The sequence below is a fragment of the Paramacrobiotus metropolitanus genome, unplaced genomic scaffold (assembly GCF_019649055.1).
Source record: "Paramacrobiotus metropolitanus isolate TYO unplaced genomic scaffold, Prichtersi_v1.0 Parri_scaffold0000032, whole genome shotgun sequence".
Taxonomy (NCBI): domain Eukaryota; kingdom Metazoa; phylum Tardigrada; class Eutardigrada; order Parachela; family Macrobiotidae; genus Paramacrobiotus; species Paramacrobiotus metropolitanus.
Window position 1 is genome coordinate 773,994 of NW_026570252.1, and position 16,061 is coordinate 790,054.

Here is a 16,061-nt window from a genome sequence, read left to right on the forward strand (position 1 = left end):
AAGTCTCATTATGGACCGATCTCCTTCAGATTTTGCATGTAAGTGCACTTAACCACGAAGAGCGGTTTTACACCCATCCCCTGTTCTAGCATGTTTTTGAAATTTTAAAATAAATTCCGAAAATTTTAAAATTTATTTTAAAATTTGAAAAAAATCATGGATGCCTGGATCGGTGTAAAAACGATTATCATGCCATGAGCATTTACGTGCAAAATTTGAAGGAGATCGGTCCATAATGAGGCTTTGGCTACTACACCTGAACGTATAACTTTGCATTTAAACTTTTTTGAATTTTCTAACTGTCATAACTCCCAAACCGGATGTTGCGCGCGCTAACGGTTTTCACGCCCATGTATACAAACATCTGGCTTCAAAAAAAAGAGAAAAGAGGGGTTTGGGCGTGTCGTAAAAGAAGAGAAAAGATTTGCTTTGCGGTCAGGAATTCCAGGAGAGCTTCTGATTTGATGTTTTTACCTTGCTGCGTTAATGTGTTATTACGAGTAATTAACAGGAAATTTGTTTGGTTAGCTTGTTGCTGTGATGTTGGTCAGCATGCCTGTGATATAAAGTAGCGGCTTGGTACTTTATTACAAGTTGATGTTTTTCGTTTTTTTTAATAAGGGAAGTAACGAAAATGATTGCAAAATACAGCGGTCAAGTAACATCGGCATGGGAGAAAATTATGTGCGCTTGCTGACCACATCTTCGCCACTCCGTCAATGACCCTTTGTCAAAAGCTAACCTGTGGCAGAGCGGCCAGCCGGATTCGACCGGCCGCTTATAACCAGCCGAACCGGATCACCTCTTCCAGTGCATTGCAGCAAAGTGCAAAGCAAGATTGAGGATTTCTTTTCAACTGCAAGGAGCTTATTAGTTCTTGGTTTTGTAGAGCTGGCGCTTTGCAGGCGTTTCTGTTACGCGCTTCTGTTGGCAGACCGACAATTTGCTGACCGCTGTCTTACTAGTTATCATCTGTACCTCGTAACTCTGTATTATCTCTGTAACCTCCTGCCACACCGTCACACTCTTTTCGATTCTCGGAGTTCCGATGTGCATCAGTTATTTCACCTGTTCCCGTTGCGTCTAACTATACGCAGTTTTTTGAATGACTATGTGAAAATAATCGTGTGCCGATTTGATCAGTGCCGATCTGCCGTGCCGAAAATATTCGTTTGGCAGTTATTAACCACTATGTACTACGTAGCCAAGGTAGGTAGAAGTATATGTATTATGTAACAAAGGTTGGTAGAAACTGCTTTTGATCGAAAAATGTGGAAACTGCGCTCCGGTCTGCCAGTTAACCAATCGTTGCATTTTCCTAGTTGTGTATTACCGTTCCTGTATTGTGAGAAAAGATCACCGCTATAGTATTGAACTTTTAAATTCTTGTGGAAATTCTGTACACTCAGGCATCGGACAAAGTTGGGCGTTTGCGGGACGAACAGGTCGACGGCGCGGCGGCATATGCGAGATCGAAGGTGCAGGTGATGACCTCACCGGTTCGAGTATCCGATATCCCCACTTCCGCCCGACTGCCCCCGTTTATTGCATTGAGTAACAGACCAGTTGCAAAAGCAATAACAACAAAATCCACCATGTAGGGTGGGCGGGTGGTAGATGAAAACAGCAGAGGATTAAATCAGCGGACTGAAAAGGTACCAGCTTGTCAGCACGACTGATCAGAACAGAACGCGGACAGTAAAATCGGGCCGTGTGCATGGCCGGCGGCAACATAAAACGTTCCCACAGCGCAACAAAGAGAGTGGGCTGAGCCAAAGTTTAACAAAGCAGTACAGGGAATTTGCCACGAATTTAACTGCACTTAGCTCGCTAACTGTTCTTTAATATACCATAGAAATATTTGTACGGACTGTTAACTGAAGAAAAAAAATAATAGGTTTTTTCTATCAGGAAATGTTCCTTATAACCGCTAGAACAAGAAAAACCACTAGTCCGTAGACCGATGCCTTTGGCCATAAAGTTTATTGAGACAGAAAAATGCAAACGACTTTGCTGACTTCCTAAGCACTTAAAATGACTTACTGTTCAGTATAATGATACGCTATTGGTAAAATGTTTGAACAACGGAAGCCTGCTGCATTGCCTTCCACAGAACAGACTGTATGGTATGAATTATTAATGACTCGTGTCTAGTAGTAATTAAATCAGCGAGTAAACAATCCATTAAATTATTCAGCCAAAGGCCTAATATGTGATCGTGGTAAATCACGGTGTTATTTCACGCCCTGAGAGAGAACAGAAAGAATCTGGCTATTTTCATTCTGCTACAAAACGTTTTTTTTAGTGCACACCCGAATCGTAACTTACGATTCGAAGGAGCGCAGCTTAGTCAAAGTTTTGGCGGTTCGAATTAAAAGGGCAGCAAATCTAGCTAGCATGAACAATTCCACTGCCGTGGTTTTATCCGGATTATTCTATAGCAGTGTGAATGCCTCCAGTCAGTACACTAACGAAAACAATTTGAGCGTGTGGGGTGAAGGACATCAAGAAAATAATGCAACAGCAAATGTCATTGACACTTGGCTTTTTTCTGCCGATCAGGTCCGTGATTCGTTTCTCGCGTGTCGAGCTGTGTTTTTCTGTCTGTTAATTCTGTGCACGGTGGGGAATGGATTGAATCTAGTGGTGTTAATTCGAAGTGTACCGACATGGCGGACGTCGGCGTGTCATTACATGATCGGCACAGCCGTTGCTGATTTAATAGCTGTGTAAGTTGGCAAGGTCAAAGCCGTATGCTGTTTGATGAACATAAAAAACAGTGTCGGTTTCACTTTAGCGTGGGATGCTTATTCGCTTTCTTGTCCAGATGGCTCGGATTGGACAAATTTTTCTCGGACTGGGATCATATGCATGGTGGTGTCGGGCGCCTGTATACGCTTTTTGTCCCCTGGTTTGGTGATACATCAATGAACCTATCCGATTGGTAAGATTCTCCTATATTCGAACCTCACAAAATTGTTGAGAGTACTCGTGCTCTGTGGGATTTGTGTGTTTTCCTGGTCGCTTCTTAGGTTTTCTTAGGTATTGATAATTACCTCGTTATCGTCCTATACCGTTCAGTGTGTCGCAGCGCGCCTCGCTTCCTGCAGTAAAATATATTTTAGTACAATAACGTTGCTATATTGTTACAGGATTCTGGTTGTCTTCTCATGGGAACGGTTGCTTGTGGTTATGAGCCCTTTTCGCTTTGAATTTCTGCAGTGCGTCCTCACGGCACGACTTGTTATCATATTCCTCGTCGTGCTATCCCTCGCAAGCTTCGTATTCGACTTTGTACATCATTATTTTCCTTACATGCACGATTTCAGCAGACCAGTTGACGATACGCCGCAGTGGTTTCTTCCATGGCTCAAAATCAACAAAATGGGATTGGTAGGTATTAACAACGCAGGCAGAACGGTCATCTTAATTTCTAGAAAGGTCACTATATGATAGATATATGTAGAATCCCACAGAAGGCACTTCAATACATCGTACGCGTAAAGCGATGACCTTTCCTTAAAGTTCCGATATTAAATCGGCCTCGATATTATATCTGCTTGGACCATCTTGGTGCTGATAATTTATCGTGATTGCAGATTGGGATGCGCGTGCTAACCTTCTTGCTGATTCTTATTCCTAGTGTAATTTTAATTGCATTTCTTGCGCGCTACCGGCGATCAGAATTTGGGACGATGCGTCGTTTGCAGAAATCCAACAGTGCGGCAACGTCTACCAGCAATTCTTCAGCACAGCATGGTATCAATATCATCTTACTAAGCAGCGCATTGCTGTATCTCATTACGCGCGCTCCCAAATTTTTCGATTTGTGTGCATCACTCCTAGTATGGTATGGCGTTCGCTTAACATACAACGACGACTATACCCTGAATAACCTCATGGAACCAATTATCCATGTGACAACATTCATGGGTTATTCGTTGAACTTCTACCTTTATCTGCTAACCGAGCGCCAGTATAGGCGGCGTTTCATTCAGCTAGTCGCTCGCCCATTGTGCCGTCCGTGCTTCCCCACACTGTTTGCTGACAAAATTCCGGAGCGACAATCTACAATAGTGGAGACGATCTCAAGGCCAATAACGAACACCACAGAGCTATGACAACACCACCAGCATTAAATAAGGAAACAAAACAAGAAGAGGGTGCGCTGAAGAGGCAGAACTTATGAAGAACTTATGAGGGTTTCCCGACAATTTGCTGTCCGCCGTTTTGTTTACCGACAATTTGCTGACGACTTTTCGCTACCGTCTTTTTGCTGATTGACACTTGGCGGTCAGGAAACTGTCGGGAAGCAAAGCGACGGTACGGAAACTGACGTGCTACGGCTGCAGGAAAGACCGTATATAAACTTGGTGCCTACATAAACCATTGCCTTTAATGTTTGTTTACACTATAAACACAGCAATCTGAAGCGTAAAATTTTATTTCCATGAGTATAAAATACAGTTCCGTCAGTGATGACACTGACCGGATTGGTGCATGTAACCGTCCAAAACGTCCGAAGGTCTGAGATGTCCAGCAGACGTTTCGGCCCTTAAATCGTCCTGAACGTACGGGGCCGGCAGAACTACTGCCGTAAATTTTGCCCACTTAGCGTTTTTTTTTATTTTCCAACCCTTAGTGTTGTTTTCGCCCACTTAATGTTTTGCCTTAGTTTTTTGATTTAATGTTTTGACTTAGTGTTTTGCCTTATTGTTTTCAGTATTCTGCCCACTTAGTGCTTTCTTTGCTTTTTTTAAAAATGAGTATAATTCATAACCGGATGTTTTGGCCTGACGTTAAATCCGTATTCAGGTTTTTCGGACGGTTTTAGGGCCAAAGCGTTCGCAGCCAACTTGCTGGCGACTTGTGTCATTGAGCAACGTTATAATCGCTGCCAAGAATCGAAAATTTGAAATTCATTTTGTGTGAAGAATGACCACCATTCTGCTGACAGCCAACTTGCGGACGACTTTTTGTTGACCGAAAAAATGTTGACCCGACGGTTTGTTAAAACGACAAATTGCTGAACTATCGTTTGCTGAACACCGATAATTTGCTGACGACATTTTGTTGACTTGAACAACCCAAAAAACCTAAAAACCCTAAGAAACCTATGAAAAAACACTAATAGCTTGAGAAAACTCAAACACCAACGTATCGAAGCGAACAGCAAGCTGTTGTTCAACAAAAATGTTTTCGCAAAAAGTCGGTCAACATTTTAGCAGAAAAGCGAATTGTCGGGCAACAACTTGTCGGTCAGCGAATTGCAGATCTGTAAACTAACGTGCTACCAAAAAAGGCAAGACAAAATAAGCAACAAAATTCAAAGGCCCATACATTTCTAAACATTTCGTTAAGTTACAAACACACCACCATTCATACATGCGGCTTGTAGTGAGTAGAAATGGTTAGCGTTTCAAGCAGTCCTGAAGCAGCGTCCTCAGGTTTGCTGGAAACGGTGGCACCATCCGGTCGACATTTTGGTACCACGCAAGAGCAATCTGGTGCGCCGTGGGGAACATTTTGGTCGCTTCGTTCAGGTTGTGGTACACTGCGGAACGTTCCGCCGGGTTCCGGCAACGATAACCGATCATGTACGTCAGCGCATCCGCGTAAAACGCATGCAGCTGCCCAAGTGCCTGTTTATCCGACGCAGTAGTGGTGTCTACCAAAACACCCGGCAACCTTATTATCACAATTCCAGTGCCCTTGTCTTGACAGGGTTGAAATAACAAAAGTCGTATCTTACGCCTCAGCTCATGGTGGTCTAAAGTTGAAAATTTAATGATATAGTGTACAATCACTTCGAGAATCGTTGAAAGAAACATCGTGATTAGTAAGCCGTATATGTTATCCTTCATAGAATACGTACTAGGATCAAAAAACGCTACGGCCAGCAGCAGATATGATTCCGTCAGCGTCAGCCCGATGGCGCTGAATACAGCGCTGAATTTGTTGCAGAACCGGCAAAATTCCGGGTCGACACCCATAATATCCATCCAGTAACTGCTAGAGTGGATCTGCTCGAGACCCGGTAACATGCAGTAATATTCGCCCTTGTAAAAGAACCGCATGTGATGCAACTACAGAAAAATAGCACTAGATGGAGAATCGTGAGATACAGGTACAGCATACAAGTGTCTTGATATCAGGTACAGCATACAAGTATTTTCATATCAGAACGGAACAGCTCCTACCAAAGTACTGATAAACGTTTTCTCCGCCAGCAAAATACTGCGATCAGCCGGGTTAATCCTCTCGAACCCGGGCAGCATGGCGACAAACTGCGCCAAACGGGCTTTGTCATCTTGGCGTTTTTCCAGCATTCGCAGCAGTGCTTGCTGTAGCGAGGTCTGCGGTTGGTACTGCACCGTAAACGAGCAAATGAGTTAGCGTAGCAAGTGCTGGTACACCATTTTCTGCCCTGACCAAGGTACATAGGCCCCCTCCAAATGCAGAAAATTCTCATTTTTTGTAAAATGGTAGTATACTGTTGCAGTATGCTTAAAAATTTTTTGTATTTGCCATTGTCAAGAAAGAGTGACCAGACAACAATTAAAAGTTTACATATTATCGCATACATGACACTGCGGAATGCAGTGCAGTACAAGTTATTCGTATTTATTTTTATGTTAACGTTTTACTGCAGCACCGTGGACTTTTGCAGCTGTCGAGTAGTGATGTAAAAGAAACACCTTTGCGGCAGCTAGTGTCATTGCTGCCTGAGTGGACATTTTCGAAAATTTGTTATGAAATATATCACGTAACTGGTTATCAGTAGAAAAGGTTTTTTTTACACAGCGTATTGTCTATAACAGCAATCAATGAAAAATTTTCAAAATGTGCACTCAGGCAGCAATGGCACGAGCTGCCTTACGTGAGCTTTTTTTACATGACTTCTCGACAGCTGCAAAAGTCCTCGGTGCTTCAGTAAAAGTAAATATATTGATGACGAATAACTTGTACTGCACTGCATTACGTAGCGTCAGGTAAGTGATAATGTGTAAATTTTTAATTGTTCTCTGGCCACGCCCTCTTGACAATGGCAGATAAAATTTTTTTAAGCATGCTTAGTCATGCTATAATAGTATACTACCCCTTTACAAAAACTGAAATTGTTTTTATTTGGAGGGGGCCCTGGTGAGAGCAGAAAGATGTTACATTGCGATACAGTAAACAACTAAATCATAAACGATCATACCGGTATCTGCTGAGCTTTAAGGGCTGACGTCATGAACGCCGAGTACACCGCAATCTGGTCTCCGTAGGCGATTTCGTATGCCGCACACACCGCGCCACCGGCCTTCTGCAGCATCCCATCGCGGGAACTACTGACATGGGCGTACTCGCTGCCGTACATATGTGCCGGCAAAATGGGGCGAAATGTCGGGGCAGCACTGAGGAAACCCTCGAGATCTGCAAAACTTGTTCACTGGTTGCTTAAGCAGGGTAATATTGAGAATAACACACCGACCCACCGCATGGACTGGTCACTTTGCGGAAACCGGGTGGAAACGCCTTCTGGGTCGGCTGGAAATCCTCGTTAAAACGTCCACACAGCAGGCTCTGTATTTCTGCTTGGTTCAGCTGCGCTTCCGATACGGCGGATGTCGATGCTTGCAGCATGGACTGTGGGTCCTCAATGGAGACTGCAAAACATTGTCAATGTGAGCGAAATAGGCTGTTGGTCCTGTCACTGTCAGGTGCGCTTGTTGATCTACCATCTGGCATAAGAAACAAAAGGAAACATAAGAAAAAAACATAAGGAGAAAACGTATGAAAAATATAAGACAACATAAGCAAATATAAGAAAATATAAGAAAGCCTAAGAAAACGAAAGAAAACATAATCAAAACCTCTTGGCATAGAAATACCTAAGAAAAACAGAACATAGCATAAGAATAAACATAAAAACATAAGAAAGCACAAGGAAACATATGAAACTTGAGCACATGCCTACCCTTGTCCACAGAAAGACTCCGCTTGAATCGCTTTCCTTCACCGTGCGCTTCTGAATTGTCCATGACAACAATACTACATTTAGCAGTACAAATGATTTCAAGCTCTTCTCATTTTACTGTGAACTCTTCTGCGGAAGTCCTTTTATTCTAGCATGAAGCTTTCCCTATTCAGCATGTTTGGATACTTAATACGGAGAACGTAATGGGATTTCTATAAATGTGCAGAAAATTTACCGGTGCAAAATTACAAGCACTGGTGAAAGCGCTCATTCAAGCAAATCTTCGTGTTAAAGGCTGCCTCGGACAAAGCTACCTGGGCTAATGTTTGTCTCTGGTAAGCGAGCATGCGATAAAACGCTCCGTTGGTAGCGTTTTCATCTCCCATAAATCTCCAACGCTGAAGGAACGACGATATCGGGTACGCTGAATGTTCGGCTTGGAAGGAAAAAAATCAATAAAATCTAAGCTTACCTGCGCCAGATATCTGATTCTGATACCGAGTGCTCTGGTTGTCTGATAATTTCTGGTGCAACCTCTCTATGGTACATCGTATATCGTAACAATATACCTAATTGAAGTAACATTTCCAGTCTGTCGCCTGTGACTGGTATCGATTTGTTCGAAGACCGCCAAAAAAGCTTGTCCACGACAGCTACCAGTACAGCACAGCCGAAATCGTTACGACTTCCGAGTCTTGATTGACACTATCATCTGGTCCTACACGGAGAATGGAGAAAGAAGAACCTTCGCCATGATGGTCTCGTGAATATTTATTTTGCTAACCAAGCTAGATCATAACAAGAATCCCTAATAATTTTATTGATAAACGGTGGAGGTGAATTGAACCTGGGTAACCATTGCGCGCCGGGTAACGGGGAAACGTATAAAAACCGTGACGTAACAGCGCGTAAACTTGTAAATATTCTGATTCGCAATCACGAAATCTGGGATGGGTTTTTAGATTACTTGTCCGCGTAAGCGTTATCTCTGCGTTTACGCACTTTATCACCGTTTTCGAGCTCTGAGTGTTAGTAGAAAACTTTGGCCTGCGTTATATCAAACAACTGGTAACGTCGATATACGAGATCATACCTGTGTGTGCACTTAAGGAAAATGGCCCGGTACATAGTGTCCAAAATGGGATACTTACACTAAAACTTTCGCTTACACGCACTCCGAATCACTGTTTTGGAATACTTTATGTCTTTCTAAAGCAGTCAGGGCCTAAAAACTTGTGCTCACATAGCACAAAATGTGCTCACATAAAGGTGCATGTGCTCACCTAGATTGGAACTTGTGCTTAAAAATTGTCAATACTCCCCCCTTCTGTGTAATTAATCGGCTTCAGATTGTTTTTTTTTATTTTTTAAAAGAGCAAAAATTTGCGAAAACGAACAGGAAAACGCTTTAAACCAATGCGTGTCACGTTATCTTTCAGTGGGAGTTGTGCCAATGGGCACGTTTTATAGTAACTACACTTCTATAGTAGGCTTCGCGTTTTATAGCAGGCTTCGCGCTTCGCGCGAGGCATCAGTTCGAAATCAAAGGAACTGCAAAAAATATCCATTCCACTGTCATACTAACAACCATCTTGCAGAAAGAGACTAGCAACTTGAGCCATCTCAAAACTCATGTTTTTTTAGGTTTACTGGATGCGTCTATGCGCCCCTTAAGTTTTCTGCAAATTTGCTAACGTCAGTTGCACCTGTATACATGCTCTCGAGTCCTGATAATATCAGCCAATATGAAAATACAGAGCAAATAATCAGTACCCCCTCTTTGCGAAATTAAGTGTGCTCACATAGATTTTGAAGATTTTAGGCTCTGCTAAAGCTAAATGATATGTGTACAGTGTTATGAAAACCGTTTACGCGCGCAACGTCCGGTTGCCGAGATATGGCGTACCAAAATTGGCGAAAAGTTTAAATGCATTGCTGTGTACCAAAAGTCTGGTTATCACCCGATCTTCTTGACACATTGCTGCAAATGCCACATGGCCATAACGTCAAAGTGAACCAATTTCAGCTTCATAGGAATTTCCAATAATTTTAAAATGAATTTTAAAAATTTTTGAAAGTTATTTTAAAATCGGAAAAATATGCCATGGTTCTGATATTGGTTCACTTTCGACTTCCTGACCATGTGTGGGTTTGCAGCAAAGTTTCACGAAGATCGGGTAATAACGAGGCTTTTGGAATACAACAATGCATTTAAACAGTTTTCGCCCATTTTAGTTCGCCATATCTCGGCAACCAGATGTTGCGCGCGTAAGCGGTATTCAGAGCAATGTATACCAATCATTTAGCTCCAGAATAACATAAAGTATTACAAAAAAGTGAATCGGAGTGCGCGAAAGCGAAAGTTTTAGTGTATGTATCACATTTTTGACGCCTTGTACGGAGCCATTTCCCTTAAGCCGAAGCAACTGACCTAACCCTTTAACACAATTATGCACAGCACTCGTACTTTTCGATTCCGATGCTGAGCGCGTAATAGTTTGAATCATTTAAACTATTCAAAGAAAGCCTGCTTTGTTGGATCAGTATTCTCGTTCTACTTCCCTTGGTCAAAAGTAAACTTTACTGCCTACATATTCGTGGGTGTGTGATCCGGTAAAATTATCCTTAATCCGTTGAAGCCCATTGGTGTTAGCCGAGTACATAGTATAGCATAGAAAACCAATACAAGTACTAGACCCGCCAGCATTAACTACAAAGTGATAATAATTGGTAGAATTATTTTCCTGAAATTGACTGGAACTGTCACAACGGAAGCGGATTTTAACGTGTTTTCCTTAAAATAGTTTTGGTTGAGGCAAATCGTCAATTTTCGAACACGTACTCCCTGAGTTAAAAATTGTCATGATAGCAGTTGAGTTCTTTTGCAACCTTTGGAGCTGAAATCAGCAGTTCGAGTTAAGATGGTTTAGCAGCATACTTTTAAATGCAGCATGTATGACAGAGAGATATTATTTGTTTCGTACTGGAAGGGATAGGCGATAAGATAAGCAGCAATCAGCGATAATAAGTATTACTGCCGTAACATCCATGCAGCTTTGACGTCGATAAACCTGAGCTATCCGACTGATTTTCAATGTGTATTCGGTATCTCACATTTGCACAACATCCGAATGTATTCGCCCGTTTAATAGGCTTTTTCTATATGCCTATTAAGAAACGCCTGTGCCTATCAGGAAGTCGTGACTGAAAGAATAACGCAATAAGTCCCTAGCGCGATGTGCTATACAGCATGCATTTGTATGAGAGACGGAGTCGTTCGGTGTATGCGTGGAACGCGGTGGACGTGCTGATCGAAGGCCAGTTGAGACACGGGCATGTCGTTAACACAGCAGCGAACGGTCTTACTGTCGACCTCTTCTGCTCTACACAGGAGGCGGTGTTCGTGGAGTTTGGGAAGATTTTCGATTCGTCGGATAAATCGCTGCAGAAACGCACATGCCTTGGTTAGTACTTAAATTCAGCGCAATAGAAAGATTATGGCTTCGACTGGATAGTGAACACGCTACATACGAGTATTAAGTGCATTACAAAATAAAGAGATACATCAGTTCTTTTTCTTAATCTCCAGTATTTCGTAATCGTCTAATTGATCCGTTACAGGATGGAAGGACCAGTTTCTAAGCAAACCGCGCAACGCGAACGTGCAAGTGCTGCTGCGCGCCCATCCCAACCGCCCATGGACGTGGTACCCAGCCACTGTGCTGATCACCGACTTTCTCAGTTTCACGCTGAACGATTACGCTTTCGTAGAGGCGCAGCTGGACGGCTACACCACCCGTGAACTGCTTCCACCGGAGCAGATTCGCTGTGTTCCGACACGGGAGCAGATGGCAGAAGCCGTCGTTAAGCGGGGCGACTTCATCCTGCAGACATGGCGACATCCAGAGCATTTGGAGTTGATACCGTCGGATGTCATACACGACCTAGAGCGGCGCTTCAGTGTCGTTGTCTCTAGCGTTTCCGAGGCGGAGATGCTATACCTTGAGCATCGCGAGCGCCACCGCCCTATGGAGGCGATGCTGAGTATGACGGTCAACCGCCCTGCGATGCTGAGCAAAATTGCTAACGACGGACAACAACACCCCGCTAAACGGACCGTGCCAATCGAACTGGTGGCGGAATTCCGAGGTATTCGGTTACCAACTGAGCTTCTCACTGAGGTTTTCTGGCATCTGAACACCATCGAGCGTCAGCGCTGTCGCCGCGTCTGCCCATTATGGGGCGCTTTGCTGACGTTCGCCACATTGTGCCAAGATGTCTGGTTGCCGCAGAGCAAAGCGTTCTTTCTTCCGTATGGGCTGCAATCGGTCTTGTGGACACCTAAATACGCGCTCTTCGCCGGTTTTCTGAAATGCGTCACCTCGATGACGAAAAGCGTTTGCCTGGAACAGTTTGTGGATGCGCAGCATGCGCGCCATGTTCCGCAGTGTATGTGCATTCTGCGCGGACCTTTGCCGCATCCGGCGAGTAGAGTGAAGAAGCTGATCTACGTCAATTGCCATTTGGCTCAGCGTCGCAATGCTGACAACAATCGCGATATAATGATGTCTTTAAGCAGCGTCATATTCGCTGCCAATGACTCAAATATCTAAAATTCTTTTACGTACAAAATGTCAAACTTAGTTATGGAAAAGCAAGGAAACTGGCAATAAATATGGTTTTTGTTGTGATCTACTTTCGTGCGTTTTCATTTAACTTTGTTCATTTAAAAATCCAATTTCTGAGATTAAATTCTAACCAGAAAAAGTTCACACATACCTAAATGCTTTGACATTTACGTTTCCATCGTCCTTACTTCTGTCAAACTTTATTATGTTATGGACAAAAGCAGTGGGGTAAAATTGTTTTCCTCCCCAGAGGCGTTTTCCCAGTCTAAATTAAAAGAAATATAATTTTTTTAAAAGAAAACTAGAAAACTACGATAGTACGATAGCCAAAGTGCCATTCGTACGTATGGCTCGATACGAGCACAGTAATTATTGTTTCAAGCAGTCCTGAAGCAGCGTCCTCAGCGGTGCAGGAAACGGTGGCACCATCCGGTCGACAGTTTGATACCGCGCAAGAGCAACCTGGTGCACCGTGGGGAACATTTTGGCCGCTTCGTTCAGTTTGTGGTAGACAGCGGCGCGTTCCTCCGGATTCCGGCAGCGATAGCCGATCGTGTACGTCAGCGCATCCGTATAAAACGCGTGCAGTTGTTCGAGTGCCGGTTTATCCGACGCGGTAGTTGAGCCTACCAAACCGATGGCCACAAATTAATTACACCTTCCGTACGCTTGCCCTGAGTCCTGACCGCGTTGGAATACGAGTAACATATTACTTTACTTGAGCGCTCGTGAATAGAAATTAAGGTAATGCAGAGCAAAAAAACCAGAACAGTTTTTCCGGGTTGTCTATTTAAAAAAGTATTCTTTAATATTTCCTGACTGGACTATCGCGGTTAGTAACCTAGTGCGAGTAAAAGCTATGTTCGTAGATTACATACGCGGATAAAAAAATACTGCGGCCAGAAGCAGATAGGATTCCGTCAGCGTCAGCCCGATTCCGTTGAATACAGCAGTGAATTTGTAGCAGAACCGAAGGAATTCAGGATCCAAACCCATCATCTCCATCCAGTAGTTGTTGGCGTGAATGTGTTCCGGCCCCGGTAATGTGTAGTAATTTTGTCCTTTGTAAAAGTACCGCATGTGGTGCAACTGCGCAAAGTAGCCCGACAATTTAGAGACTAAACAGATATATAGAGTATAATTATCATTATCAGATATATAGAGTATACTGTAATTATCATATATAGAGTATAATTATCAGATATATAGAGTATAATTATCATTATAGAGCAAGTACAGTATTACGATTAAGCGTACAGAACAGCTCGTACCAAAGCACTGGAAAAGGTTTTTTCTGCTAGTAAAATACCGGGATCACCCAGACTAACGATCTCGAACCCAGGCAGCATGGCGACGAACTGCGCCAAACGAAGTTTGTCATCTTGACCTTTCTCCTGCATTCGCAGCAGTGCTCGCTGCGGCGAGGTCTGCGGTTGAACAAGCTAAATCTGTAAACAAGCTAAATCGCTTATTATATGCCATGCTCATAATATTCTGTACCTAATAGGTGCAGCCGCAAAGCGAGATGCTATAACGCGCGGGAACAAATAACTACATTATAAACGCTCGTACCGGGATCTGCTGAGCTTTAAGGACGGACATCATGAACGCGGAGAACACGGCAATCTGGTCTCCGTAAGCGATTTCGTACGCCGCACACACGGCGCCACCGGCTTTTGCAGCATTACATCGCGCGAATTGCTGACATGTGCGTACTCGCTGCCAAACATATTTGCCGGCAAGATTGGGCGAAATGTCCTTTTGTTTGTTATATCGGAGATTGTGCGTGCAGTCGCCAGATGGTAGATCAATAAGGGCAACTGATAGAACCGACAGATTATTTCGCTCACGTTGACAGTGTTTTGCAGTCTCCATTGCGGATCCCCCGCCCCTGCAGCAAGCTTCGACATCAGCCGTATCGGAAGCGCAGCTAAACCAAGCAGAAATACTGAGCCTGCTGTGTGGACGCATTAACGAGGATTTCCTACCGACCCGGGCGACGTTTCCACCCGGTTTCCGCAAAGTAGCCCGTCCATGCGGTCAGTTTTTGGGGCGTTGTTCTGCATACTGTCGTTGACATTTTCTGCAGATCTTGAAGGCTTCATCAGTGTTGCACCGAAACGTTAAGATAAATCACAAGAATAAAACATAAAGGGAAAACGTATGAAAAATATACGACAACAGAAGCAAACATAGAACATAAGAAAACGGAAGAAAACATCAGAACCGAAACCTGAGCATATGCATACCCGTATCCACAGGAGGACTCCGGCTGATTCCTTTTATGTCCCCTTCCGCTTCCGAATTTTCCATAACGATAGCATATATTTCAACACCTAATCAATAATTACAATCTCTGCACATTTGAAACCGTCATTTCGTCCGGGGAAGTGCTTTTATTTTGGCATGAAATTTGTACCGATTTTCCCGATTAAGCACGCACTGCCTGTCTGCATACCCAATATGCGGAACGTAACGGGTTTTCTATATACTCTGTCTGTGCAAAAAATGTACCGGTGCAAAATTAAAATTCTCCTTAAAGCGCAAATTCTTAAACAAATCACCGTGTTGAGCTGTCTTGGATTTAGCTATTACCGGGCAAATTTTTGTCTCTGCTAAGTTGAGAATGCAGTACAAAGCTCCGTTGGATGCGTTTTTCAGCTCCCCTCAAGCCTCAAATGCTGAAGGTATGACAGTTGAATGTTCGGCTTGGCGGAGAAGAAATCAATAAAATGTGAGATTATCTGCGCCGGATATCTAATTCTACCGGTAATACCACAGTGCTACAGCTCTGCCAGGTTTTGGTGCAACGCTGCCAGGTTTCCATTACACACTGCATGCTGCAGCAGTATACCTAATTAAAGTAATAATTCTAGCCTCCCACCTCTGACCGATATCGATTTTATCGAGGGCCGCCGATTTGCTTGACGAAAATTACGGTACTCGACACAGCCAATTATGAAACACCGGCGTATTTGGTACGACTGTTAACAGTATCAGCTGGTGCAATATGGTGGACTGTGCCTTGGGGAGAGAAAAATGCTCTGTGTTAACTGTAGTCACGCTACACCACAGCGCGTGAAATGTTTCTAATTTTCTCAAGAGACATTCCACGTATTCCTATATCTGTATCAAAGTTACATTAATTTTAGCTTCTTAACATCTCGATCCGGGTGATCACTGATTAATAATTATGTACTGTACTATTACAGTGCATCTGTACAGCAGTACAGGAATATTTCGCAATATTATCAATTTGAAATTGTGGGCGTTGCACTTGTCCTGCAAAATCAACGCACAATTGCCGAAGAATTCTGTTATATTCACGGAAGAAAAGATAGTGTAGGTGTTTTGTAACGGCACTTTATGTTGTCTTCTTTCGTACTGGTTTAATCCAGCCTTGTTAAGCGTCACCCAACCAGATTGACTGTTGCCTATACAGTTGCCGCGCTTTAAAAGTGCTTTTATAT

At 43.3% G+C, this 16,061-nt stretch overlaps 4 protein-coding genes across 6 annotated transcripts; 2 read left to right on the plus strand and 2 right to left on the minus strand.

The window, feature by feature from the left end:
* The first annotated feature begins 2,866 nt into the window (after window positions 1-2,866).
* Window positions 2,867-4,739, plus strand: LOC129588898 (uncharacterized). Its single transcript, XM_055483315.1, has 4 exons — window positions 2,867-2,944; window positions 3,153-3,393; window positions 3,600-3,976; window positions 4,724-4,739. The coding sequence occupies exons 1-4, from the start codon at window positions 2,868-2,870 to the stop codon at window positions 4,737-4,739; spliced, it is 711 nt and encodes a 236-aa protein (XP_055339290.1). The 5' UTR covers window position 2,867.
* Window positions 4,740-5,220: 481 nt separating this feature from the next.
* On the minus strand, window positions 5,221-8,195 carry LOC129588979 (uncharacterized). Its single transcript, XM_055483417.1, has 6 exons — window positions 7,964-8,195; window positions 7,482-7,652; window positions 7,205-7,419; window positions 6,201-6,368; window positions 5,876-6,086; window positions 5,221-5,668 (listed from the first exon to the last, which is right to left on the minus strand). The coding sequence occupies exons 1-6, from the start codon at window positions 8,025-8,027 to the stop codon at window positions 5,412-5,414; spliced, it is 1,086 nt and encodes a 361-aa protein (XP_055339392.1). The 5' UTR covers window positions 8,028-8,195; the 3' UTR covers window positions 5,221-5,411.
* A 2,860-nt stretch (window positions 8,196-11,055) lies between these two features.
* Window positions 11,056-12,654, plus strand: LOC129588921 (uncharacterized). The gene is made up of 2 exons (XM_055483342.1): window positions 11,056-11,427; window positions 11,585-12,654. The coding sequence occupies exons 1-2, from the start codon at window positions 11,214-11,216 to the stop codon at window positions 12,574-12,576; spliced, it is 1,206 nt and encodes a 401-aa protein (XP_055339317.1). The 5' UTR covers window positions 11,056-11,213; the 3' UTR covers window positions 12,577-12,654.
* Window positions 12,655-12,922: 268 nt separating this feature from the next.
* On the minus strand, window positions 12,923-15,119 carry LOC129588975 (uncharacterized). Of its 3 annotated transcripts, none has more exons than XM_055483413.1 (6): window positions 14,841-15,119; window positions 14,584-14,674; window positions 14,164-14,521; window positions 13,901-14,039; window positions 13,470-13,652; window positions 12,923-13,217 (listed from the first exon to the last, which is right to left on the minus strand). In XM_055483413.1, exons 4-6 carry the CDS (start codon window positions 13,989-13,991, stop codon window positions 12,961-12,963), a joined length of 531 nt encoding a protein of 176 aa, XP_055339388.1. In that variant the 5' UTR covers window positions 13,992-14,039; window positions 14,164-14,521; window positions 14,584-14,674; window positions 14,841-15,119; the 3' UTR covers window positions 12,923-12,960. The 3 variants fall into 3 exon arrangements, with proteins under 3 accessions (XP_055339388.1, XP_055339387.1, XP_055339385.1); XM_055483412.1 differs by having other exon boundaries at window positions 13,901-14,050; XM_055483410.1 differs by lacking the exons at window positions 12,923-13,217; window positions 13,470-13,652 and having other exon boundaries at window positions 13,828-14,050.
* Between the last annotated feature and the right edge of the window lie 942 nt (window positions 15,120-16,061).

Excerpts from the sequence above, each read along its gene's own strand:
- LOC129588898 (XM_055483315.1), top strand. The coding sequence starts at position 2,868 with ATGCATGGTGGTGTCGGGCGCCTGTATACGCTTTTTGTCCCCTGGTTT. Across the intron at positions 2,945-3,152 it reads TCAATGAACCTATCCGATTG|GATTCTGGTTGTCTTCTCAT; the intron begins GTAAGATTCTCC and ends ATATTGTTACAG. Across the intron at positions 3,394-3,599 it reads AAATCAACAAAATGGGATTG|ATTGGGATGCGCGTGCTAAC; the intron begins GTAGGTATTAAC and ends TCGTGATTGCAG.
- LOC129588979 (XM_055483417.1), bottom strand. The coding sequence starts at position 8,027 with ATGGACAATTCAGAAGCGCACGGTGAAGGAAAGCGATTCAAGCGGAGT. Across the intron at positions 6,369-7,204 it reads TTAAAGCTCAGCAGATACCG|TACCAACCGCAGACCTCGCT; the intron begins GTATGATCGTTT and ends TTTACGGTGCAG. Across the intron at positions 6,087-6,200 it reads AAACGTTTATCAGTACTTTG|TTGCATCACATGCGGTTCTT; the intron begins GTAGGAGCTGTT and ends ATTTTTCTGTAG.
- LOC129588921 (XM_055483342.1), top strand. The coding sequence starts at position 11,214 with ATGCATTTGTATGAGAGACGGAGTCGTTCGGTGTATGCGTGGAACGCG. Across the intron at positions 11,428-11,584 it reads GCAGAAACGCACATGCCTTG|GATGGAAGGACCAGTTTCTA; the intron begins GTTAGTACTTAA and ends GATCCGTTACAG.
- LOC129588975 (XM_055483410.1), bottom strand. The coding sequence starts at position 14,904 with ATGGAAAATTCGGAAGCGGAAGGGGACATAAAAGGAATCAGCCGGAGT. Across the intron at positions 14,675-14,840 it reads GAGTCCTCCTGTGGATACGG|AAAATGTCAACGACAGTATG; the intron begins GTATGCATATGC and ends CAAGATCTGCAG. Across the intron at positions 14,051-14,163 it reads TTAAAGCTCAGCAGATCCCG|CTTGTTTACAGATTTAGCTT; the intron begins GTACGAGCGTTT and ends TAAGCGATTTAG.